The 27,745-nt window shown below is 36.1% G+C and overlaps 1 protein-coding gene across 3 annotated transcripts in view; it reads right to left on the bottom strand.

Annotated features, from left to right (window-relative positions):
• Positions 1-27,745, bottom strand: part of Dpyd (dihydropyrimidine dehydrogenase) — an 831,933-nt gene that overhangs the window by 476,407 nt on the left and 327,781 nt on the right. For all 3 annotated transcript variants that reach the window (XM_034501414.2, XM_076933188.1, XM_076933187.1), the window contains 2 exons: positions 23,110-23,217; positions 20,954-21,123 (listed from right to left, as the gene is read on the bottom strand). In XM_034501414.2, the coding sequence (XP_034357305.1) occupies positions 20,954-21,123; positions 23,110-23,217 (278 nt within the window). The remainder of the gene's footprint in view (positions 1-20,953; positions 21,124-23,109; positions 23,218-27,745) is intronic.

The raw sequence follows: 27,745 nt of genomic DNA, 5'->3' as shown, positions 1-27,745 counted from the left end.
CTTTTCCACCATATATGAATTTTAGGCATTATCTGCTTGATGGGGGAGGGAGGTTTGTATTGATTTTAAAATGCAACAAAGAAACTAAAAGTTAGTTCCAGCTGTGGAAATTGCTCTGTGGCAGGGTCCTTAGACAGCATGCATACAGCCCTGTGTTCAATTTACAGCATTACAAGGGGGAAAAGGGGGGGGTGCTTTTCTCAATTCTTATTTATTAAATGGCCTATAGTGGGTGATGTGTAAGGTTCTCAAGTGTGGCAATCTGTGCTCCTAACACCTTTACTTTTACAAAATAACTTCTTTTTATACTTTCTATAATTATTTTAAACAAACATTTTTACTAACTAGCTGCATATTACTGATCTAGAAAAACCACAATAAAGTGGGTGAGCTAATCTGTGGGAGCAAATACCTAGAATAGAAGGTAGGAAAGCTAGAGAAGCTTGGAGAATCTGGGTGAAAATAATTCATTCTTCTCTTTATAACAGCACAGTCATGAGCATCATCAGTGAAACATCAGAGAGACACAAGCACAAACCTCCTGGAAATCCCCTTCTCATCTGTAATCCATTCTATCACTAATTGGGAATTGTGTTATTTTATGCTTATATAGGTTGCCCATTCACACGAAATGTTCATATGACTTATCCTATTATCTTCTACCTTTTGTTTCAGATGATACCCAGGCATTGGAGAATATAATCAGAATTGGTGTGCTGAGTGTCTCACAGAAAACAAAATAGTAGAAAATGTGCCATTGTAGAGAATTTCACAACCCTGTGGAAGCCAGATGAGCTTTTACTATGTGACGTATAATTTCTATGAGGCAAAGCATCTCTTAAATGATCATAATTTTAAAATCTTTGAATGTAAGATATGTTTTTTGTTTCTCTATTTGACAGTTGCATTATGTAGCACAAAAAACGAGCTTATGGCAATCCAAGAAGGAGGGGTGATATTAACTTTTAATCATACTGACATACTCGAGTGAACAGCATTGTAAAATGTTCACAGGTTGAATAAGTCAATGCAGCATGTTTATTTATAATTGTCCTACTTTATGGGAAGGGCGTAAGTAAAATACAGAATTATGCTACTGGTCTTGCAGATTATGCCTGGTGGATTAATTTAAAACATGTGTTTTCTTTCCAATATTACTTGTCTATTGACAGTTTGCATATATTTGTATATACAGTCTCTTAAGGTAGTTAGTGAAGTTGCTGCTAAATTTGGAAAGAATATTAGATATTGCTAGAAAAAGGAACAAATACAAACAAAAACACTTAAGATTTTTCTCATATTTCTCTTATGGATGATTCAGAGAACCCAAAACACAAGTTATGACTGCAAACAAACTATGTTCTCATTCCTGCTGAGACTATAACATGACTTTTATGTTTTCATTTTCCAATTGATCTATATATTCTAAGGCATGCATGGCTCACCCAGCATGTGAGGAAACCAAGATCATGGAAACTCCACTTTCTCTCTGACCGTATTCTTTGTAAAGATGGGAAAAGAATCAAAAATCAGAAATGTCCAAGTGAATTCTTTTAAATGTTATCTCAGGATGAACCTCCTTTGTGCCTTAGTTTGATGGGTCCATAGTTGCTGTCATAGGCAGCCTCAACAGTCAGGTTCTGTCATCATCCTCTGGGCTACAGTTCAACCCAGAAAGCTGGAAAAATTTCAAGGTAGGTGTCTCCTCACAATAAGATGCCATACCAGGACAAAGGAGATCAGTGTAAGGCAACCATCAACCAAATGAAATAAAACACACTTGTAGAAGCTAAAGGTGTACAGTAGAGCTTGAGCATGTCTGTTTTATTTCAAGACCATACCAAGAAATAGGAATTTCCCTGGAGTATGGCAACATGCTTTCTATGTTCTCTCATGGCCTTTCATGTGTGCATCCATATCCTATTTCATCCTAATTCTATAATATGACAGGGTTGACAGTTTGCTAACGATATTTAGCTCCCTGACCCCTACTTTACTGTGTCCAGAGAAATATCACATAATACTTCATAAGATGACATAACACATTCATAAAAATTCCTTTCTACCAGAGTATTCTGAATTCCTATTTCAAATATGTAGAGATGTTTGATATAATTAGCCTATGGGGTGGTGCCCATAAGTTATATCTCATGCAGCAGTTATTTTGCTATTAAATACAATTATTTACTATCACTCATTTTATATACATGAGGAAAATTATCAATAGAAACAAACAAAATATTATCTGACCATAGGTACTTATCAGGAATGTCTTCATATTTTCTTGGGCAGAAGGATATTGAGATCATTAGATTTGTTATGTTAAGAAAAAAGAAAATATTAGGGTCATGAGATGTTGGACATGCAAACTTATACATCAGGTAAAATATTCTTTTAATAATTTAGGAATATGGCATATGGGAATTCTTTCACATTTCCCAAAATATAATTTCGCAAAATTACACTTATAATCATTTCATTTTGTGTGAATGTGTATTGTGGGTGAGTACACATGTGGGTGAGCATGCGTGTGGAGGTCCAAAGAAAACCGAGTTATTTGTCTCCTTCCACCATGTGAGTCCTGAGTATCAAATTCTGGGCATCAAATTTGGTATCACATGTCTTTATCTGCCAAGCCATCTAGACAGCCTAATTTCACTCCTTATTAGGTATGCCTGATGATAATAAATAACGGTATTTGATATTTTATTCAATACTTTACCCATAACATTTTATCTTCCCATTGAAGATAGTTTACAACAGCTATATATTAGTTATTACAAAACATTGGTTAAAACCACTCTTTTCTTCCTGTTGTAGTATAAAAGGCAAACACAACACAACTTGTTCTCTTAGTTTTACAGACCAAACATCCAGCCTCAGGAACTCTACTTCATAGCAGCCTTACCCTGTCTAAAATGCGTGCAGCTTGGGCGCCTAATCTGAATATGTAAAATCAAAATACTGAAAAATCCAATATGGTTTGATTTTTTTAAGATTATATCACTAATGAAAAATTCCCTCCTATTCTCATTCAGTGGATTACAGTGAAAATGTACACATACAAAAGTGATCTTTAAAATTTTCTTCATGATATATGTGTAACTGAATGCTAAATATAAATGGTGGGAATGTTCTTATTTGGGTTGCACCTCCAGAATAGGTCATTATGCCTCTGCAAATATTTTATTTTTGTTTTTAAAAATCCAAAGTCTGAAACACTTCAGGTTATAAGCATTCTACATCCATGCTATAAATATGTATGTTTAGTTCCCCTTTTGGAGAAGAGAGAGATCATATAAAAAAACATATATTAAAGCATGGCAGAGCTTACTTAGGTCATACTCTAATTTGGCTGACAGTGACTTGGGCATGATCTTATGTTTTGCATGGAGAACCTGTGTACTCCACAATGTGTGAAATAGTCATGCTGCATCTGCATGGATTTAGCTAAGCTCAACAGAAGCAGTCTTTATAGGGGCACAGTTCTCAGACCATGTATATCCAGGGTGAGAGAGCTTTAGTAGACATTTTCTTTATACACTATCAACATTCACACATGGACTAGGGAAGGCTTTGAAATTTTTTTTGAGGCTGACCCTGTGGTGAAGGCTTTGCCATTTTTCCATTGGTATGAGGCTCTTAAGTCCTTGGCATGGCTGACTCAAGTCAACAATACACATTCACTTGAGACTTTACTCTCTCTAGTCTTCCTCTGCTCCCCACTCAGTAAAACTGTGCTTCCTGTTACTGAGACTTGCCAATACAAATATAATAGGAAATGACATAGCCAGAGATTAGAAAGTTAGAGTGATAGAGAGTTTCCTCAGAGAAGAGAGTCAAGCCTCCCTGTCAAAATAAATGAAGAATTGCCTTATACCTACAAAAGTCAGGAACCAAGGAATAAGTTCATGAACCCAGACCCATAAACAAATTAATAGAGATTTACAAAATCTAGATAAAAGCTAAATTAAGAATGAAGCAGGTTTACCAATGTAGAATAAAGATACAAAGGCTAGTTTATCTCAAGTAGAAAAGTAAAACAGTGTTTAACTTTACATAACAAATAGTAAACTATTCCACAAAGCTCCTTAGTTACATAAAGAATATATGATTACAATTTCAATCTTACATGTCAAAGAGTCATACTCAAACACTCAATGACTGATAATGTCAAACAAGCAAACTTTCAGATGAATGCCAGCAAATATGTCACATTCAAGAACATCAAGATAGGGTACCATCCTATCTATTTCTGTTCAAAGCACCAGCACAAAACAGATTTCAATTTTTTTCCAGAATGAGTGATAAATGACTAAAACAGCCTAGGAGATATTGAAAGTAATGAAATTAAACTAGCTAGTTTTAGTTTTGTTGAATGGCTTTAAAATTTTTCCCATTACAACCAGATGGATACAGAGAAGATAAGCTACCTGACCATAATCTTATCTTTCAGAGTGGAAAATAAAACAAATAAAAGAGTAATTTTTTTGTTCTCAGTTACCATCAGAATATGATGGATGTGATCAATCAATTGTCTAGCTATGTGAATATTCTTAATATTTTGGTATTTTGTAAAAGGCAACTTTCTAAGCTAGGTAATTCACAAATGTCAGTAACTAGGTCTTCATACTTTAAGTTTGTTGGTGATCATTAATAATCAGTAAGTATGAGAATTTGGTATAAAAGTACAGCTGTCATGGCATACCACCTATTTACATTTTTTTTTTTTTGCTTTGTTTTTTAAAGACAAGGTTTCTCTGAGTAGCCCTGGCTGTCCTGGAACTCACTCTGTAGACCAGGCTGGCTTTGAACTCAGAAATCTGCCTGCCTCTACCTCCCAAGGGCTGGGATTAAAGGCATGCACCACCACTGCTGGGCCCTATTTATATTTTTAATAGTATAGTATTAGTTAGCTTTCTCATTGTTATGTTAAAAAATCTTGAGAGGATATTTTATGTGATGGAAGTCTTATTTTATCTCATCCTTTTAGGTCTGTTCAATCCATGTTTGGTAGGTTTCAAGTAGAAGTTTCTCAACTGACTGTGATCAGGAGGAAGATTGGGAAGGAAGGAGTTAGAGACACAGCAAAACAGACACAGAGAGACAGAAGTGTGTCCAAGGGAAAAAAAAAAAATTCCCAGGACTGAATCACAGTCATCCATATTATTAAGCTAGACTTATCTGCAAATGTTCACACAACCTCTTTAAATAGCAAATGCTTGCTAAGGAGCAAGTGTTTACCACATGAGACAGTATAGGACATTTCATATTTAAGCAATCACCATGTTCTTACACAGGACAACTGTTTCATCCAACAAACACGGGAACTTCTATCATTCTAATTCACTAATAATTACTTGGGGAAGGCAATAGTAAGCAGCACCCATTTTTCACTGTTAAAGATTTAGGTTCAACAAGTCAGTTTGTCACCTTCTTTTCAGAAAGTATTTGAAAAGTTAAAAAAAATTCTTGGCTTTGATTTTCACTTCCATATTTAGGAAAGATATGTGGTTGAAGTTAAGTAAAATAAAAATAGTTCACTACAGCATGCAATAATGATAATCATTTTAATGATTAACTTTATGTAATGTGATGATTCAGTCTGATTAATATTACAGGCATCATACTGCAGAAATTATGAAACAACTTAATTTACTATAATTAAAAGCATGATGTCAACTCATTTTTAGATTGCATATAGGCAAGGTAAGCATAGCTTATAAACCATAACGAGCAGAATCAAAACCAGCATATATTAAATTCTGGAATAACTTCTAATTATGCCGAAGTTTTACAAGCAATATGAAGAAACAATATTCTTTATGAAAAGAAAGCTGTAATATGAGTACAGTATATTTAACCATTTACCTATCTGGTAAGAACACAAAGACTAAAACCAAGTGATTTGTAATCAAAATTGCTTAGTAGTATTTCATGGCCAATGTTAATCTTGGAGAAGATCCTATTTTATCACTGTTAAATATTGCAGATATTCATAGCTTCACAGTTCAAAGCATACATAAATTTAACCCAATATTAAATAGCTCCTACTACAAAATTGTTATTATTTGTCAAAGGTAATAAAATGATGCTTGCCTTACAAAAGTCCCTCATCTTGCCAGACTCAGCAATGGCGCTATGATCGCATGACAAATAATTATCTACATTGCCATATTTTAGTTGGATTTCTCAACCTACTTCTATGCTCACCTGCATACTTTCTCATAAAATCCAAATCTAGTAGGATATTTTTTAAGTTAGTTTATCAAAACCGCTGGCCCTCACCGGCCCCAATCTCACAGAACCCAGAGGAAGCTGGCCTCCCAGGAGCTCTAACCTGGGCAATATCTTAGGTAGGGAGACAATAAAATCTGCCCCAAACAGGGAGTAACTGGGACCCACTAGGACCCAGGAAGTCACTCCTGGCATGGAGCACTGGTTCCTTCCTGTCTTTGCCTGAGCACTGAGAAGATCTTGTGCCCCAGCTCTAAACCTAGTAGTAACACCCACCCCACACAGTTCTGATACAACCAAGATAATAGAAAAGACAGGCTCCAGTCAGAGACAGGGCAGGTAGCACTAAGGAGATCCAGGAAGCAAAAGGCAAGCGCAAGAACATAAGCATCAGCAACCCAGGGTACTTGGCATCATTAGAACCTAGTTCTCCCACACAAAAAAGTCCTGAATTCCCCATATCACTAGGAAAGCAAGATCCAGATTTTAAATCACTTCTAATGATGATAATAGAGGACTTTAAGAAGGACATCAATAACACTCTCAAAGCATTTAAGGAAAACACAGGTAAACAAGTAGAAGCCCTTAAAGAGGAAACACAAAAATCCCTTAAAGAATTACAAGACAACACACAAACAGGTGAAGGAATTGAACAAAACCATCCAGGACACAAAAATGGAAGTAGAAACAATCAAGAAATCACAAAGGGAGACTACCCTGGAGATATAAAACCTAGGAAAGAAATCAGGAGTCACAGACGCAAGCATCACCAACAGAATACAAGAGATAGAAGAGAGAATCTCAGGTGCAGAAGATACCATAGAAAATATTGACACGACTGTCAAAGAAAACACAAAATGTAAAGTTTTTAATACAAAACATCCAGGAAATTCTGGACACAATGAGAAGACCAAACCTAAGGATAATAGGTATAGATGAGAGTGAAGATTCCCAACTTAAAGGGCCAGTAAATATCCTGAACAAAATTATAGAAGAAAATGTCCCTAATCTAAAGAACGAGATGCCCATTAACATACAAGAAGCCAATAAAAGGCCAAATAGACTAGACCAGAAAAGAAATACCTCCAGTCACATAATAATCAAAACACCAAGTGCACAAAACAAAGAAAGAATATTAAATGCAGTAAGAGAAAAAGGCCAAGTAACATATAAAGGCAGACATATCAGCATTACATCAGACTTCTCACCAGATACTATAAAAGCTAGAAGATGCTGGACAGATGTCATGCAGACCCTAAGAGATCACAAATGCCAGCCCAGGCTACTATACCCAGCAAAACTCTCAATTACCATAGATGGAGAAACTAAGATATTCCATGACAAAACCAAATTTACACAATATCTTTCCACAAACCCAGCATTACAAAGGATAATAGCAGGAAAGCTCCAATACAAAAAGGGAAATTATACCCTAGAAAGAGCAAGAAAGTAATCCTCTTCCAACAAATCCAAAAGAAGATAGCCACACAAAGATAATTCCATCTCTAATAACAAAAATAACAGGAAGCAACAATCACTGTTCCTTAATATCTCTTAACATCAATGGACTCAATTCCCCAATTAAAAGACATAGGCTAATGGACTGGATATGTAAACAGGACCCAGCATTTTGCGGCATACAGGAAACCCACGTCAGTGACAAAGACAGACTTTACCTTAGAGTAAAAAGCTGGAAAACAATTTTTCAAGCAAATGGTCCTAAGAAAAAACTGTAGTAGCCATTCTAAAATCTCCAGCCCAAGAACAAAAAGGGAGAGACTCATGGCTCCACCTGTATAGGTAGTTGAGGATGGTCTTGCCAAGCATCAGTGGAAGTGGAGGGCCTTGGTGCCTGAAAGTTTGGATTCCCTAGTGTTGGGGAATTCGAGAGCAGGGAGGGGGAATGGGAGGATGGTGGGAGCACACCCTCATAGAAACTCCCAGAATTATACGGATTAGACATGAGAGAGGCAGGCTGCCAGAGGACTAGATTCCAGAATTCAAACAAAAAATTATCTTGTTTTGAGAATTGTATCTTGCAGAATACACAGCCTTGGTGTGTCCACTCATCAAGCAAGCTAAGCAGACCTGCTCGAACCTCTGATGTCCTGGAATTTCAGCTGGATGCAGTGAAGACACAGCATCAGAGGCTTATCAATTTACTCTAGCCCCCTGACCCTCCTCTAATATCTCAACACTCATAATCAACTTGAAAAAGTTAATGAAGAGTTGGCACCCCTATTCCTTGGGCTTGAGGACTGAAGTGGCTAATATTGGGCTGTCTTTCTAGGGAAAAGTAGTGGTTTTGTTGGAACAGGGAGGATTAGCTAGTATTTATTGCATAGCCATAACCTATTGGTAGAAATATGTATAATTGTTATTAAGATAAAGTTATAATTTTTAAATGGTACAAAATTTACTTTGATTTCAAATATAAGGTTTTCATTGGTATGAGCTTATTGATATAAAAGTGAGATTGATATTGTTACTCTCATAGGCATTGTGCCTGTATAACAGATTTAGGAATACAAGGCTTAGACACAGATCTTTTAACTTTTCTAAGTGATTTGAGATGGTTAGCCTGTGAGTTAAGGGCCTATAGCAAATTCATGGCTATACGTTTATTGTTAGGGTGTTTTCTATATTTTATTTAGAAATAGCTGAGAGGAGTTAACAGACAACAGTCCAGATTGCCTTATATAGATAGTTGGTTTTCAAAACGTCAGAAGTCCACAGAATTGATGTTACAAACATTTCTGTATTAATGTTCATTTTGATTAGAGACCTGTCTGCTCCTGACAGCTTCCTGTCTTAGATTCTAAGAAGAAATTGAGCATCTTAGTAGTTACTCCAGTTGTGGTGAGACAGCCACTAGGCAAGAATTGCCTCTTCATCTACAGACAAATTACTATCTAGAAAAGGACACACTTGCAGGATAGTTGACTGATTTTATCTGCCAAGACAGAGTAATCATCCCTTAATAATTCTGCATCACTAGGTCTGTCAGATGATCTTGGGCCAGAAGGCTGAAGATCAGATGCTCCAATGTTCTGTAGTATAGGGACTATCCAGGTGTTCAGTGGTCTCTATAAATTGGCTAAGTTTTAGAAGCTATGCTTTGTGCTTTCCATAATTTCAGTTAACTTAGTCAATCTGGATTTCTGATGGGGTTGAAGACTTATAGTCTCATAGGCAATCCTGGCTATTTACTTTGAGAGAAAATATTTGAGAGGATGGTTTTCAGCTGACATTCATTCTAAAGCCAAGAAAAAAAGCCAGGTTCAGAACTTACGTCTTTAGTTAGGAGAGATGACAGAGGTTCTGGTTAGTCAACAAAATGATGGACTGGGTATTAGGTCTATCTTGTACCTTACTGACACAAATTGGTATAGTTATGCTCTAATTGCATTTTGAGAGAAAAGTTTTATTTTAACAGGAAGGGTGATATGTAGGAGGAGCTAAGGTGGAAGACGTAAGGAGAGGAGGAGCTAGGTGACAAGAGGTGGGGTGGGGGGGAACATGGAGGTGGATGTTCGCATGTCTCCACCAGTCAAACATAGTTGATATATTTAGGTTGTGTATTGAGTTACAATTCTGACTGTATGGGCATCTTGTTATTGAGCATTACCAAACTTATAAAGCCTTTGAGTAACATTAAAAAAATTTATAAAAGCAAACAGGAGAAGGGAGAATGGAATAGGGGTTTTCTAGGGAGGGAAAATGGGGAAAGGGGATGGCATCTGAAATGTAAATAAAATATCAAAAAAAAAAAAAAAAACCCTGGCCCTCAATGTATGATCCTGTCCAAATCTGATCTTCTTCCCCATTATATGCCATGCTCAAGGTAATATCTAATCACCCTAGCCCAGCATTAGAAAGAATACTGCTACTTAATAAAAACCAAAGGATTGAGCTTATTCTGAAAGACTCCACATTTGAATATTTGAATTCATATATTACACCTCATCATTTGGCTTTATTATTTGGAGCTGATGCCTTATCTAAGGCATTACAATGAACACTGCCTATCAAGAGTGAATTGTTCTTGTTAACCTGAGCTGCTCATGGTCTGTGTTAAACCTGGATGTTACATGAAAGTGAATAGACATGCGTGGACATTTCAGAATGTTAACATTTAGTCTATCAAGACGCCTCATCATGTATCCACACAGGGAATTTGTCCAAATATGAGTTGTGTTATACGTGGGATAAATAGTAGATTTTTTAACTTGCAAATGACCTGGTATCTGTTAATCTCCAACTAAATGCCTTACATGTGTTCTCTCTCTCTCCCTCTCCCTCTCTCTCTCTCTCCCTTCCTCCCTCTCTGTGTGTGCATCTCTGTGTGTCTCTCTCATCTACATAAACATACCATACTTACAATATTACTGCTGCTATGCTATTAATGCTACTACTGTTACTACTACTACAACTACTACTACTAATAGATTTTCAAAAATGACATGAAAAGACTGAGTAGAAAATATGCAGCTCAAGATAGTTTGCAGGTAGTCTTTAATAACAGTCAAGAATTGTCTGGGTATGACAGAGTTAACTGCCAGTGAGTTCTAGAATGGAAACTCCTCTTCTGCGATAAGTGTGGATGAAAGAAGGAAGCTCAATCACAACAGTGACTGGGACTTGTCTAAATCCTCTTAGAAATATGCTTCTGGGATACAACGCTTATAATTTCAAATGGACCTCTTTATCTATAAAATGTCTTGGGCAGGGTATACATTTTAGAAAATTATGGAGCTGGTATCCACACAGTTGTATAAGCTGCATAACTAAGTTGAAAATGTAGACAGAATTGTTTCTGTCTGAAAGGTTGAACTGCTCACACTTTCTAGAGTCAACTTGACCTGAGTTACAAGAAACAGTGATAGTGCATGATGAGACCTGTCAGTGATAATGGACTTCCTCTTGCTTACCTGACACCTTCTATTTACTTCTATCCATTGAATTAGTAATAAACCTTGAAACGAAATACTACCAATCATGCTAGTGTGGTTTTAAAATCTAATAGCCTACTTGTTTTAGTTGCCAAAGAGATAAAGGAGGATGAAGAAACATGGCAAATTCTAGTTACTACATGGAATCCCATACTCTGGAGTTTACTGGGCAAGTTTTATCTACTTTAAAAATTTAAAATAGATTTTGTTTATTCTGTGAGAATTCTATGCTTGTATACAATGTATATTGGTCATATCAAACAATAATCCTCCAACTTTTGTTAGTACTCAGACTCTACCTCAACAGTGTCTTTACCCAGAGTTTATGTTTTCTTTATTTTTTTATTGGATATTTTATTTACATTTTAGATGTTATCCCCTTACCCAAATCCCCCCAACCAAGAAACCCCTATCTTATCCCTGTCCTCCTGCTTCTATGAGGTTGTGCCCTCATCTATCCCCCACTCCCACCTCCCCACCCTCGAATTCCCCCACACTGAGGCATCCAGCCCTCATGGGACCAAGGATCTCCTCTCCCACCTATGTCCACCAAGGCCATTCTCCCCTACATTTACAGCTGGAGCCATGGGTCCCTCCCTATGTGATCCCAGGCTGGTGGTTTAGACCTTGGGAGCTCTGGTTTGCTAGTATTGTGGCTCTACCCATGGGACCGCAAACCTTTTCAGCTACTTCAGTCTTCTCTCTAACTCCTCCATTGAGAACCCCATAATCAGTTCAATGGTTAGCTGTGAGCATCCGCCTCTGAATCTGTCAGATCTCTAAGGAGACAGCTATATCAGGCTCCTGTCAGCATGCACCTCGTGACATCCACATCAGCGTCTACCTTTGGTGACTGCACATGGAATGAATACCCAGGTAGAACAGTCTCTAGACGCCCCCCTCCTTCAGTTTCTGTCCCACACTTTGTCTACATATTTGCTCCTTTGAACATTTTGTTACTCCTTCTAATAAGGACCAAAGCATCTACACTTTGGTCTTCTCTCTTCATGAGCTTCATGTGGTCTGTGAGTTGCATCTTGGGTATTGTGAGCTTCTGGGCTAATATCCAATTATTAGTGAGTGAACAACCTGTGTGTTCTTTTGTGATTGGGTTCACCTCACTCAGGATGTTATTTTCCAGTTCCATCCATTTACCTAAGAATTTCTCGAATTCTCTGTTTTTAATAGCTGAGTAATATTTCATTGTATAAATGTACCACATTTTCTGTATCCATTTCTCTGTTGAAGGACATCTGGGTTCCTTCCAGCTTCTGGTTATTATAAACAAGATTGCTATGACCATAGTGGAGAACTAACTGAGGCCAGTTAATGCTACCCACTTGCCCAAAGGTAAGCAGACATCTAACGAAGTAGGAGCTCCACTCCTGATGACAGAATTGACAGTCCCTTCCTCAGCAGCCACCAGTTGCCAACAGTTATTCAGCAAGGCATGGTATCCTCTGAGTCTTTCCTTCTGTCATGCTGGAATTTGGCTGAATTATAATTTTTAATACAGAAATTAACAAGGAGTAAATAATGCAGTGTACAACATTTTAAAATCTACCTGCTTCGACTGGCTGTCTCCACAATCATCATTTATAGGCTATTCTTTTAAATTCTTCAAAATGCAAGCATTTTGAACACAAAAAAGTGTGTTACTCCACAGGAGAACTGTGTTACACGTTGAGTAAGTATTGTAATCCCTTCACTGAGTCACTCTTGGGTCACTGAATTGAGTCACTGTTGAGCTACAAGAACCAGAATTGCAATGTAAAGAATTACTGAAAGGATGCAAAGTGACTTTGCACAGCTATCACAAAACTTATCACTTCTAGGATATTTCTGCAGTATTCATTTATGATTGATGATATTCCTTTAAACCTGACTAGATCTCACTGTTCTTCACCTTAGATTTTGCTGGAGTGAAACAATAGTGACTGCTATTGTAATGCTTCACAGAAAGATCAGACCTTATAACTTTGTGTCTTGGAGGTATCTTTTTCAATCTTGAAATGACTAGCTATGCAAATTCTGTTCAAATTATAATCCTGTCTTCTTCTATAAAATGTCAGCCTTTACTTATTCTGATATATTTTCATTAAATTCAATGTTTTAATATATTGCTTGACATTGTTTTTTAGTTTTAGTTACTCTTTTTAGACCTTGATTAAATTTTAAAAGTCAAGGGACCATGATGTTAATGTTGATGTTAATTTGATAGTGTGTCCTGATTTTAATAAAGGCAGCATAGGAGAAACAATGGTTTATTTGGCTTACAATTCCAAGTTACAATTCACTATTTGAGAGAAGCCAAAAAGGTAAGAGTTTGAGATAGTTATCCACAATATACCCACAGCTAAGAGCTTAAGGAAGCAATTGAACTTTTGCTACTTTCTTGCATCATTGCTCTCAGCTGGCTGTCTTCATTTTAGATGTCTCAGAGACCATCTTAGGGAATGGTGCTGCCCACAATAATTAGGGTCAATAGACAAACAGGAAAATTGCTCACAAGTCAGCCTAACCTAGATAACTACTCAATTGAGATATTTTTCTTAGGCTTTTTTAGGTTGTAGCCAGCTGTCATTTAAAAGTAGCCATCAGATATGTAATGAGATAAGATGAAAATTTAAAGTTAAAATAGAGTAATAACTCATATGAAATATATCTAAAATGGTTTTGAGATGTATAAATGCATGGTATGTGTTTTATACCTTTTGAGACGTGTTTTGTGTACTTATTTAACATGGGTTACTGGTCTGCTAATTTGAAGTGAAAACTATTCTTCTATTCTTTTGAGTCAAATAATGAACTGAGTAAAGTACATAACAGAAGAAACCTGCATCTTAATTTGTGAGATTAGTGTAAAGAAATATCAACCCTATGTAGTGAGTGTTAGATAAGCATAGATACCCCTAAAAGGTCTTGAAATAAGAGTGAATTAAAGAGAGCCCAGAAGAAATCTTCAGAAAAATATTTTTAGGGATGGCCTCGAGGGAGAGTCATGTCACCCTTTTTAGAGAAAAAGCAATACTTGTGAAATAGATGAAGAAAAGCTACTGCTATGACTAAAATCTCAACTACTCAAGAAGGACTACTTTAGAAAGTCAAAAGTTCAAGATCTGCCTGGCTCACACAGAGGTTCAAGGCTCACCTCTGTAGCCTTAGAAGACTTTATCTCGAAATATAGCTAATAAAAGAGGCTAGGAATATAGCTCAGAGGTAAAATGCTAGTGTTAAACATTGAAGGGTTTATATTTAATTTTTAGAACTATAATATAAAATAAGATATTTTTATGATAATTCTTGTGTCCTTTTCTTTAACTATTCTGTTTGAGTGCTATATACTGACTAAAATATGAATTTAATAAATTACAGTAATTCAGGTATAGTGGATCTTTTCTATTATCCCAGTCCCCAGGAGGCTGAGGCAGGAGGATTAATTGGCCTCATCTGGTTACACAGTAATTCAAAGCTAGTCTAGACTACAGTGTAAAATCATTTTTTCAAATAAATGAATAAATAAAATAATTACATTTTAAGAATTCCATCTTATAAGACAATGTAAAGATATTGAAGAGAAGGAATAAGTATGATTAAAGATGGAACAGCTACTAAAATTAATATAGTAATAATCAGTATTTAATATGGTACATTCTCTCTATATAGATGTATGACATGAATATAAAAGAGTTTGGTAACATTTTTAAAGATAAATCATCTTCAGCACTACAAATAGCCAGAGCAAACCACCCCCATGACATTTTTAATATTGTCTTTAAATGCATAACCTTAATGTGCATGAGCTTCTGCTGGGTCTTGGCCTGTTAGCAGTTCTCTCTCTCATATTCTTCTCTGTGTAGTAAAATTAAAAACATTGGGAATGGACAAATGGAATACTTATAAATGATGTAGCTCCAGCACTGATATCAGAGATGGAAAACTCAGACTAGGTTTTATAATCAGGTACCAACATGCTCCAACTTTCAGTACAAAAACTATTCCTTCTAACTCTTCACACTACACTGAACATAACTTTTCATCAGGTATACACATCCAGACTCCTGGAATGTCATGTCTCTGTAATCAAAAAGTATTCAATATGTAATTACAATGTTAGCACTCCGAGAACCTCTAACTGCCATTAATTAACTTTGTTTGCTTAGGGGCAGTTGTGTGTATTTATTTGTTTGTTTTCAACTCCCATTACCCAATCATGCTAACAAGTCTCTAGTCACATTCCATGAAAAACTGCTCTTGAACAATGTGCAGGTGACAGATGCAGAGGAGCCACTGGGAGTATCCACCTTACTGGGGGACATTACATTTGTGAGTCTATACAAGTTCTTTGCTAAAATTAGTCTCAGGTTGATATTTTTTATAATTAAAATAAAAGCCTGGGAACCATCTGGTACAAAAATAAATAAATAAACAGGGCAGCAAGATATAGAGTGTCAAACAAGGAATGTTGTTTTAACACTTTCATTTTATGGTAAAAATTATGTGTATGGCGACTGTAAATTGTGTCCCCAAAAAAGAGATATTGTGGGGTATGTTGTATTGTTCTAAAATGATTACATTAACAGGTGTATTCTTTCATAAGGACATGTATCATTTCAAAATCATAGTAAAACACATTTTGACTAACAGACCAAAGGATCTGGCACACATTAAATGATAGGTAGTCATCATTATCAAGACAGCTGATTTTTTAAAATAACTACGATTTTTTGGTAATAGGCAAATCTAATCAAATTTAGCACATAGATGCCATCAGAATAGAGAAGGATAACAGATTTCTGCTATATTCTTTATGAATGAGAATTCTTATTAAAACTAATATTGGGCCGTATTCTTCTCCACCGTAATCAATAACAACTACACAGTCCTTCCTTAACCTTATCGTTTAAATTGATCAAGCCAAACAGGTCTATTGAGTCCTGACCTTCATGCCTCCTTTTAGGGATTCCCAACTGCCTACAGCATTCTGGCAGTTCTGTCTCATATGTCAACAGCTTTTAATACCAGCATTTTGGGGGATTCTGCTATCCTGTGAAATTTAATCTCACCTATTTAAGCTTGCAGAAAGTACTAGAGGGAATTATTAACAGATTTTCCCTCATCTTCTTAAAGGATAGCACTGAGTGATTGGCTGGTTTCCCCAAGGACTGAGGGCTGAGAACTGCTAGTGTGTCAGTAGCATCCTATTTAGCATGTGTGTGAGGCCACTGGGGAGCCTGAGAGACATTTGGAATCAGAATTACATCAATATGCTGATGATGCCTCCCTATCTTCATCTCATCAAACCTATATCCTTCAGCATTAATGCTTTCTTAACTAAGATGGAAAGTGCCTCCAAACAGCACACTGCTTATGGTTCTAATTAGACAGCTGGAAACTCATTGATGATACATTAGAGCAGTGGACCAGCAGCCTCAGCATCACCAGGAAACTTGTTAAAATGCAAATTCTCAGGCCCATCCCACACTTATTCTGAACGAAACTCAGGGGACAGGACCCAGTGGTCTGTGTTCAGCAATGTGATTTTTGATGTACTCTAAATTTTGAAAGCCTATGCATTACAGAAACAGCTTACATGTGTCCTTGAAATTTTTATTCTGAGATGCTTCCTAGTGTTATTGATTGAAATATTTTTGGATGCAGGCATGTTGGTCTTGGTAATAGTGGTGGCTTGAATAATAATATGAAAAAGTTCCCCATCAGTGTGGGTGTATGGACACTTGGTTCTTAGTTGGTGGTACTGTTTGGGGAAGTGGTACAGTCTTACTGAAGAAGTACATCACTGGTGTGGCTTGGAGATACCATAGTATTGCCCTACTTCAAGTGTTTTTTTCTTGCTTCATTTTTGTTATCTTGTTATTTCAACTTGGTCCTGCAACCATTCCTACCACCTGTTGCATGTGCTCTTACCATAATGGATTTTCTATCTTGAAGCATATACCCAAAGACATTTCCTTTAATAAGTTGCCTTGTACACTTTTATCACATCAACAGAAAAATTAATATATAATTAACTTATAACTATTAACCACAGCCACAGAAGGCACAGTTTCAAGCAAATTACTGAGCTCTGTATTCATTCACATATATTATTAAAGGTTCACAAAATGTCCTGTTGGTCTGCTTTCTCCTCTCTCAAAGAAAAAATATTGGATTGAAGTTTTAAACATATGAATACTGAAGTACTCAGTGATGAGACAATTTGTTAATAGAGAAACCATTTAAAATTTTCACCAAAGTACAAATGATTACATGTTATATTTACTTGAGAAAAAACATAGGCATTTTTCTTGACTACTCATTTACTTTAAGTAAATAGAGTGTGACAGAAACACAGGTGTGTGGAGAGAAGGAAGCATCTGAGAAATTAGAGAAATATAGAAGAGTTGGGATACTATGTTATTTAAAAATAGGTTCCTGAACATTGTCTCTCAAATCCCATGTATTGGAGTAGATAAATGATAATTAATCTCCACCATGCTAACATCCTATTTCCACTGTAAACATTGAATGTTTTTTTAGAAATATACAAAACCAAGTAAAGATTATGATGAATGAGCATAGAAACTTATAAATGCTGGAATTTCCCAATTAAGAATATTATTGACACTGGCCAAATACAATAATACACACACACACACACACACACACACACACACACACACACACCACAACTCCAATAATGTTAGTACATGACACTAATTACACATCCCATGTTGTTTATACCTAAAATCATTACATGGGCTCTCTAAAAATTTAAAATTCAGTTACCCTGGAAGATTAGTAGAAGAAATTGTAGTTTTGAGCCTCTCTAGAGAATTCTGATGATACAACTATTTATAAAACTTGATATCAATATATCAATGCCTGATTAGAAAAATGATAAAATTGAACAAGGAAGGTGACTACAGTACTTGATCTCATGCCTGTAAATGTCAAGTCATTTTAAGAATATATAAAAGTTTTGCTTACTTGTAAGGTAATAATAAAGAAACAGTCATTCTAGATATAAGCAAGCCCCTGATCAACAGGAATTCTTCTAAATCTCCACCAAAGACAAGCAACTCGTGCTCCTGAGGCCCATTCCTTCCTCTTAGCATTCTGCAACTACATCCATTCAGATCTGGCCCCCTACTAAGTTACACTGTAATATCTTCCATCCTGTATACTATCACACTGCTCAGCAGTCTACTTTTATTAGCCACTAACCAGCTTCCTTGCTTCTTCCTCTATAGTCCCATAGTCAAAATTCTGCAGAGTAGTAAATCCAAAAGCTATCTTAGGTCTTATTCATTCTCTATACAAAACAGTCCCAAAGTTTTACTTTCTACCAAGTAGAAGCTTATAAATGACAACAATTACTGACCAGATCCTCATAGACAGCCCACAGTTATCAGCTTCTGTTCACACGTACTCCCTAGAAGACTTCCTCTATTATGACTAAGAACATTGAACTAGGTCAACAGTGCTTATCACTGGATGCCAATCTTCACTCAATGTTGTCTTTTCTACATGCAAAACTAATCAGAAAGACCTACAAACCTCTATATAAGGGAGAAGTCCCTGTCTTTGCCTCCACCACACTCTACATCCAACCAAACACCTGTACACTCCCTATGTTCTCATATCAGTAATTTTTTCCACAGAACAATTTACTTTTCAATATACCACTGATGATTCGATACATTTACTTTCTATATAAATAAGTGCATTAAGTACTTGTTTAGTCCTTATTTCCTAACCATAAGTGTTATGATAGCATAAAATTCTCTCTGATATATTCCAGTCACTTGAAATAATGCCTAGTATACAATAGGTAATAAGTCAACATAAGGTACATGAATACACACACTTTCCTAAGTAATTACCCAGTCTTTTATTTTTCTTAGTTTTATGTCAGACAGAAACAGCTGCCATGTATTTCTAGTCACTCTTTCTAATGGAAGGTGAAGAGAAATGATGATACTATAAGGAATGAAATAATACTGCCATTTGGGGTGTTTAAATTTGTTTATGGAATGTCCTCCAAAAGTTATGTCCAAAAGCTTCTATCTCACTCAACAGTGTTATTAGGAGGTGATAGAAGCTCTAGAAGGTGGACAGAATTAGAAGAAATGTGTCACTGAAATAGTGACTCTGATGGATTTATTTTCTCCCCTGTCCCCCTACCTACTGTCCCTTCACGGCCATTTTGAGGTGAGAAAGTTACTTTGTTATTTGTTTCTACTACAGTGATCTGCAAACACTGATTTAAAATTAATCTTTGTTCTGTTCAGTTTTGTTTTTTTTTTTGTTGTTGTTGTTGTTTTGTTTTTTAATCTCAGGTCTTCTAGTCTCAACAAATAGAATGACAATACTTGGGGTTAATTTCTATTTCCAACCCTCAAGGGTCAATTTTTGGTCATGGAAGCATTTTAATTCATAGGAATAGATAAACAAAATATAAAATATTTAGTGTAAAGACTATTTCACAAAAGTAAGTAAAGTTAGCTAATGTAACTTTTAATTTGGCTACTTAAATTTGTAGGATGATGTCAGTGAACTAATTAATTAATTAATGCCTAAAAGTATATTCCAGAAAAAAATCTTAGGATTATAAGATCACCTCAGAAAATGCACATTAGAAGTATGGATGGAGTAAACCCCACAGAAGAAGGCTGACATTTGTAGTGCAGCTATGAACTAGGGGTGATAGATCACTTACAAAGTTCAGTTTGTACTGTGGTTAATCCACTTCTAACAAATTACCCACCAACTGCAGTTATAATTCTTGCCAGACCAAGAGCCTCCAAGCATGTGTGGGCATTCTCAAGTAAATCAAATTCAAAATACTGATTTGAATAAAATGGGTAATTTATCTTTTCATAAATATACTCAGTCTATGGCCTAACAAGTAATATCCCTTTTAAAATGATATCTTCTTCTTATACCATTACAGTTGGAGAGATCATAGTGTATACAGCCAGCTGATATTTTAATAGAAGACTAGTCAGAATGAAATGATGTTAAATCTGTCATCTTTACTAAGTTAACTAAATACTGAATCTGAGCAGTGTTCATATGGAAGCTCTTTTAAAGTACTCTACAGCAATTTCATTCAATTGTTTTTCTAGAAGAAATAGTTGACTCTAAATATGAACATAGTGTGCATAAAACATTATATATATATGTACACATATAGACATGTATATCTGTATGCCATTAATTATGTGTATGATAATATATGCATTATATATAATACATATGTAGTATATACATGCATATATACATGCAATATTTGTATTATGTATACATATATAATACATATGTATATATATGTGTATATATATACACATATATATACTAGTATAGATGGATTTCAAGGACCTTAAATGTTTCCAATTATAACATTCATTTAGCATCCACACATTTTATGAAAATTGCAGATTATTGAGGTTATAGATTCAGCACATTTGACAGATACTAATTAGAATGCACTTCAAAGATATTAAAACACTGATAAAAAGGATAGACCAGTGATTTTGGCACAAATACATGTATCATTTTACCCAAATTAATATTTAAAGTTCCTTTTAAGTGGACTGTCAGAATGAAAATAATTACATATACCCTAGAATTCAATTATTTTTTTCATCTGTCCATTTTAAGGACAATCTAATTATTTAAATTAGGACTGCATATCAGCAGTGTCATTGCCTAAAATCTGCAGGATTCCACCCCTAGCTCCTCCAGTGCTTCTACTTCACCTCCTCTGGAACAGCTCGAATATTAACAAAGCCCTTTCTGAAGACGATGAACACGCGACGGGCTCCACAGCGCAGGGCGGATGTTGCACAGTCAAACGCAGTATCTCCAGCTCCGAGCACAATCACGGCTCCCCTTATGGATGGCAATGGAGAGTGACAGGCACACATTCCTGAACGATGAAAGGAAAACCCCATTTTCAAGTAGAGAAACCATTTCTGCATGACAGCTCAAAAGATACTTGTACTCAAAGCACTGTAAAATTGCATCTTGCAGTTTTCCAGGGTGGAGTGTCACTATCAAATTATTCTGCTTCGTTGAAAGACAGTTTTATTCCCATTTTAAAATTATGCTCATAGATGTAATTTTATACTCAGTACCCTTACCTTCCTTATTTTCCCTTCGATAAAGACTGCAGCAACACTTTAAAAAAATTTAGTCATGATAAACAAAAGGAATCAATTAAACACATATCATAGTTATGATATGTATTTTTACATTTACATAATTAAATTTCTATATATCCATGAAAAAAGAAATCCTTATAATCTCATTCCATAGTTTAGAGTACTTGGTTAAGATACTTCATATAATTTCTAAGATAACTCTACCTTATATTTTATATTTAGTAAACTTTTATAATTAAGATGTTGAGTAAGCATCATATTTGTAACTCTAGTGTTTCTGGACATAATAACTACAATATAGCTTTCTTACTAATTGAATTTCACTGTTTCATTCTGTGAAAGTAGAATATATATATATATATATATATATATATATATATATATATATATCCCATTTGTTTATTTATTTATTTATTTTCATGCTTGTGTATGTGCAGGAATTTATTTGTCACAGTGCACATGGGGAAGACAAAGAACATCATTCAGGTGAAATACCTCTCCTGCCAAATAGTGGAATCCAAGGATGGAGCTCGTGTGTGTCAGGCCTACATTCAAGTGCTTCTTCCTATCGAGTCATACTACTAGGCAAGGAAATATGACTTCCTAAGTGTGTATTTCTCAGACTATGTGTAGGAAAATCTGGTATCTTTATGAAGATACTTGGAGTAAAAGAAATTCAGACTGTGTTCTGTGTTAGTCAGTACTCGATTATCAGTACTGTATTGTAAACTGCTGATAAGATGAATTACTATAATTTTTTAAATGCCACCCCAGATTATTTCTAGATCTATAATTTCAATAAATATAATCATTTTGTTTAGATGATCATCTGTTTAGTTTAGATGATCATCTGTTTAGGATTAGACAATTGACATTCTTTGATACTCAAATACAAGCTTGGTACACCATGATCTTCCTGTGGAAAACTCACAAGCTTCCGGGATTCAGAGGTTTGGAAATAGGTATGGAAGCTATCCTTCACTGTCATTACCTTTTGAGTTATTTAATACTCATCTGTTTAAATTTTTCAAGGAAAGGGAAACATATGTTTTTTGATCATTTCTACACATAATTAGATGTAGGAACAGATATGGCTCAGTCTCTTCAAAAATAAACGTTTAAAAGGTTTAGACCATCTAGTTAAAAAAAAAATACTACAGCTTCTTTATCATGAAGACAAGGGCACTAATGGAGCCAAAGCTTGGCATAGATGTCCCTTCAGGTTGTTCATCTTGGGGTACATGAAATAATAGGGTGTCTATCAAAGTGTCTTGCTTTAACTGCTTAGAATTACTGCTCCAGAAGAGTCCTTGATCTTCCTGCCTCTGCAGACACATATCATTTCAGACATGTGAAGACTCATCCTGCTTTAAAATAGCTCCCAAACTAGACATCGTGCCCTTATTGCTGGAATCTCTTCCAGTGTTTGCCTTAGTCTTTTTATTTTGAATTAGTTTTTCATGGTGCACTTTAGACTTACATGGAAAACACATACACACACACACACACACACACACACACACACACACACACACACACACACACACCGTTCATGATGCTTACTTGGAAGAATAGGCAATTCTATAATTTCGGCAAATGGTTGTATCAGTTTTTATTTTTTTGCCTTAGTGCTGTTTATTCAAGGATTCAGATAAGATATGAATAACGTCTTACTCAGTTTTAATTTAATATAAATTTATAATGCCTGGGGCAACACAGACAACATTGAGACAGAAGACAATAGGTTTTACCTGTTTTACTGCTTTTGGCGACAAGTGGCAGAAAGTCTTTGGATGTGTAAAATCCTTGGACTTGTGTCAAGCCTTGAAAAATATGGTCCTTTTTAGGTTCTGGCAAGCCTATTTAATAAAGTTAAAAATATCATTAGCAATCACTTTACTAAATAGTTATTAAAATTAGGAAAATAGTGACAATCTTCAAAACACTGTGGTTCTTAATAGAAAAGATTTCAATAAACACACCAAAAGAAAAAGAACAGAAAAAGAAAAGAAATGTATATAACACAATTGTATTGACTGATTGTATACAAGATATATTCATGAGTTGGACGGGAGCCTCAGTTAAGATAATGCTTGCACAGGATCATGCTGTAGGCAAGCCTGTAGGACAATTTATTAGTTAGTGATTATGGGGGAGGCCAAATATATTATGAGTGTTATCATCCCTGGGATGGTGTACCTGGATTATATTAAAAAAGGATGCCGAGCAAACCATAAGAAGCAAACCAGTCAGTAACACCCCTCCATAACCCCTGCATCAGTTCTTGCCCTCCTGTTTGCTGTCCTGCTTGAGTTCCTGTCATGACTTCCTTCAATGATGGATTACTGTATGGAAGTATAAGCCAAACAAACCTTTCCTTCCCCAACTTGCTTTTGGTCGTGGTGTTTTATCATAGCAAATAGTATCCCTAACTCTCAATGATCTAACATATCTCATATTTCTTTAATATGAAATTAAATATATATCACAAACTTCACATTGTGTGTGTGTTTGTGTGTTATGCATATACAAAGAGAAATATATGGTGTAACAATACAGAAATCATAGTATGCAGTGATAACAGCGTCAATGGGGAATTAGACTCTTCTTTATGCTTTCAGTAAAAGTGTTTAAGAGGATATAGTGTGCGGTGCGTTAAAAACCTTCAAGGAAACTAAAAACTAACAAAAAAAAAAAAAAAAAAAAAAATGGGCACATATTTAATTAATGGGCAAGAAAGATTATTCCGGGAAAAATGGACATTAATATATCCCAAAGAATAAATGCACTTTACAAACAAAGTTCAGCTTCTCATAAATGTTAAACTATATGTATATTAAAGCATAAAAGATGACAGTTGACTAGATGACTCAGCAGGTAAAGGTACCTATTGTTCAAACCTCCAGACCTGAGGTTTGAACCCATGTAAGAAGAAAGGCCTGATAGATGTTACAAAGTTGTCTTCTGACTGCCAGAAGCTTTCCATCCATCCATCCATCCATACATACATACATACATACATACATACATACACACATACACACATACACACACACATACACAGAGATGTACATACATACACACACATGCACACACACAGGCATAGCTATATGAATAATAAAAGATTGGTGATTAAACAAAAATCCTTTAAGAGACTGTTATGGTTTTTATATTCTCAGCTGAGGGAGTGATACTATTGCTAGGTGTGGCCCTGTTGGAGTAGATGTGTCACTGTTATGCCTGGAAGCCAGTATTCTGCTAGCAGCCTTCTGATAAAGAGGTAGAACTCTCAGCGATTCCTGCACCATGCCTGCCTGGATGCTGCCATATTCCTCCTGCCTTAATGATACTGGACTGAATCTCTGAACCTGTCAGCCAGCTGCAACTAAATGTTGTTTTTATAAGAGTTGCCTCGGTCATGGTGTCTGTTCACAGCAGTAAACCCCTAACTAAGACAGAAAGTAATAAAAATATTAACTTCATGCTTGCCTAACACATATATGATTCTTAATATATATTAGTCTTAAATATTAGTAAATAAATTAAGACAACCTGCTAAGTGTATGTAAAGTTACTTGTATGTATATGATTTCATGACTCAACAGTTGGAATTGGATACGATAATATTTTTTATTCATTCATCATTGTTCGTTTGGATCAAGAAATGGGCAAAGACAATTGGGTTTCTTATTCTTTCATTTAAATCTACATTTGGCACTATGATGGATTTATCATTTACTGGGTCAGAGTTTTCCTATAAATGTTTCAAAGGGAATTGGCAAGATGTTCTGAGCTATGAATGTTGGCTTAAGACAATGAAAAATGAGCCAGTAACTAGACAGACTCAGTATGATTAAATTATCCCTGCACCCTACATAGTTCAGGTCACATACTGGAGTCTCATGAGTCATGAAGACCTTGTCTCTGGTCCAGGTAACTTATGTCTCAATGTGGTAACTTTAACCTTCTAGTCATGGCACTATGGAAAATCAGTGCCTATAAAGCTATGATGTGACCAGGAGCAGGTTTTGGTCACCAGACAGATGGAACAAGTCCCCCTTCAACTACTTCACAGCACTGTGATTTTTGTGCAAGATCCCATGATCATTTGCTTCATGTGTCAACTTGACTGAGCTACAGAGCCAGCGATTCAACTAAACTAGTAACCTATGTGGAAATATGGATGCCTTTCTAAAATGCTATTTATATGGCTTGAAGTAAAGCTTACTTAATTAGCATAGGGCGGCCTTATTCTATCAGTCAGAGGCCTTAAGAAGAAAACTATATTTTTTTTCTAAGAAAGGAAAATGTGTTTCTATACTGACCACCGGAGCGCCAGCTCAGTTAGAAGAACGCATCTGTTGCCGCACACAGCCTTGGTCTCCATTTTAGCACTGCACAGACCAGGTGTGATGGAACATGCCTGTTATCCCAGCAGTGGTGAGGGGGCGGCAGGAGCTCAAGCTCATTTTATGGCCTACATTGTGAGTTGAGTGCCAGTCTGAACTACATGCTAGTTCCAAGTCCATAGCCAGTCTAGTCTATATGAACCTTATTCTTCCTCTGCCCCATCCCCTCATTATTTCTCTTCTTTCCCCTCCCTCCCTACTGGCTTGCCCCAAGTGTGTGTGTGTGTGTGTGTGTGTGTGTGTGTGTGTGTGTGTGTGTGTGTGTGTGTGTATGTATTTCAACACCATCTTCTACCTGCGAGATCTCTTTTGGCTTATTACAGATTTCTGAGTTTTCTTCTTTCAAAGTTACAATGACTACTGTCAATACATTCTGTCTGTCTGTCTGTCTGTCTGTCTGTCTGTCTCTCTCTCTGTGTCTCTCCCTCCCTCCCTCCTTCCTTCCCCCTTCCTCCTTCCCTCTTTCTCTCTTCCTCCATTCCTCCCCTTCCCCTCCCTCCTCCCTCCCTCTCTCTCACACACACACTACTGGCTCTGTTTTCCAAGAGATCTCTGACTTCAAGCCTTTCCCTCTCTCTGATAATCACCATTTCTCTTAAGCAGGTAAAAATGGCATTATTCTCATGAATGAGAGATTTAGAGATCAGCCACGCTGGTGTGTGTTCATATGTCATTGAGACCTAGTACATACTGAATATTCAATGAGCCTTTGCTGTAAGATAGGCTTATTTATTCTATAGTTTATAAATTCTTCCAAACTTCACATCTCCTAGTACGGAAAGAATAAAGTTTAAATCATAGTAAAGTATTAAATCTTAGCAAATTTAAGTAAAGTTCTACGAGGAAAGAAAAATGAGGCAACCTTAAGTGAAATATGAAAGTTGTAAATCCTCATCTATCAAAAGAAGACTTCCCTGAGAGTCGATGGCATATTAATAAATAAGGTTTGTGTCTACATGAGGATGATTTCAAAATGACACAGAAATGACTTTTTAATTCAACTTTTAGTGGGAAGATGAGAGTTTATGAATAAAAAGGGATGGGAAATGCTCGACAAACAAAACCTTTTAGAGCTGCTTATTAATGGGCGTGTCTTGCAAAGACTACAGAACAAATCAATGCTCTTTAGGGAAGTGGCTAGAGGATTGGTTGTTGCTGTTTTAGTACACGAACCAACATCTCCCTAAGAAGTATAGGAAAACAGTAATTCTCAGCTTCTCTCAGTAAGCAAGTACATTCTGTTTACACAGACAATTTTATTCAACATTTATTGAGCATGAACATGTGATAATTGCCTGGCAGGTAGGAAATGTATATAATTAATTCATTTAAAATATCTAAATAACTCTATGGCACACACGGTAGTATTACTATCCCCATTTTAGATATGGGGAAATTGAGTCACATACAAACAGAATAGCTATGTTGAAAGTTACAGAACAATTTTCTCTCTGTGTCTGTCTGTCTGTCTGTCTGTCTGTCTGTCTGTCTGTCTGTGTATATGTATGTCTGGGTATGTATGTATGTATTTATGTGTAGACATGTGTACAGGTGCTGATGTATGGTAAAGCCAGAGATTGATTTTAGATGACATCCTCCAGTTCTTTCCACCTAAGTAAGTTTTTGAGACAATGTGGGTGAGTTATCCTGGATGCCATCAACTTGCCTAGACTGTCTGATCAACAATCCCTAGAGATGATCTTGCCTCTGCTTCCCACTTGCTGTGCACACGTCCTAGCCCTGGCTCATTACAAGGGTGTTGGATTCTGAATGTGGATGTTCTCACTTGCCCAGCAAGCACTTTATTGACCATGCCATCTCCCCAGCCTTTGTAAGGGCTGTTTTTCCATGTGTAAACTTATAATTGGAACTAGATATAATCAATGCAGATTAATCAATAGTATCCCAGAGAAGCATCGCAAATGCATATATTCAGATTCCCTGTCTGTGGTATATGCAAGCTGCAGGCTACACAGAA

Source organism: Arvicanthis niloticus, chromosome 4 (genome assembly GCF_011762505.2).
Source record: "Arvicanthis niloticus isolate mArvNil1 chromosome 4, mArvNil1.pat.X, whole genome shotgun sequence".
NCBI lineage: Eukaryota > Metazoa > Chordata > Mammalia > Rodentia > Muridae > Arvicanthis > Arvicanthis niloticus.
This window is presented reverse-complemented; position numbering and strand designations above follow the sequence as displayed.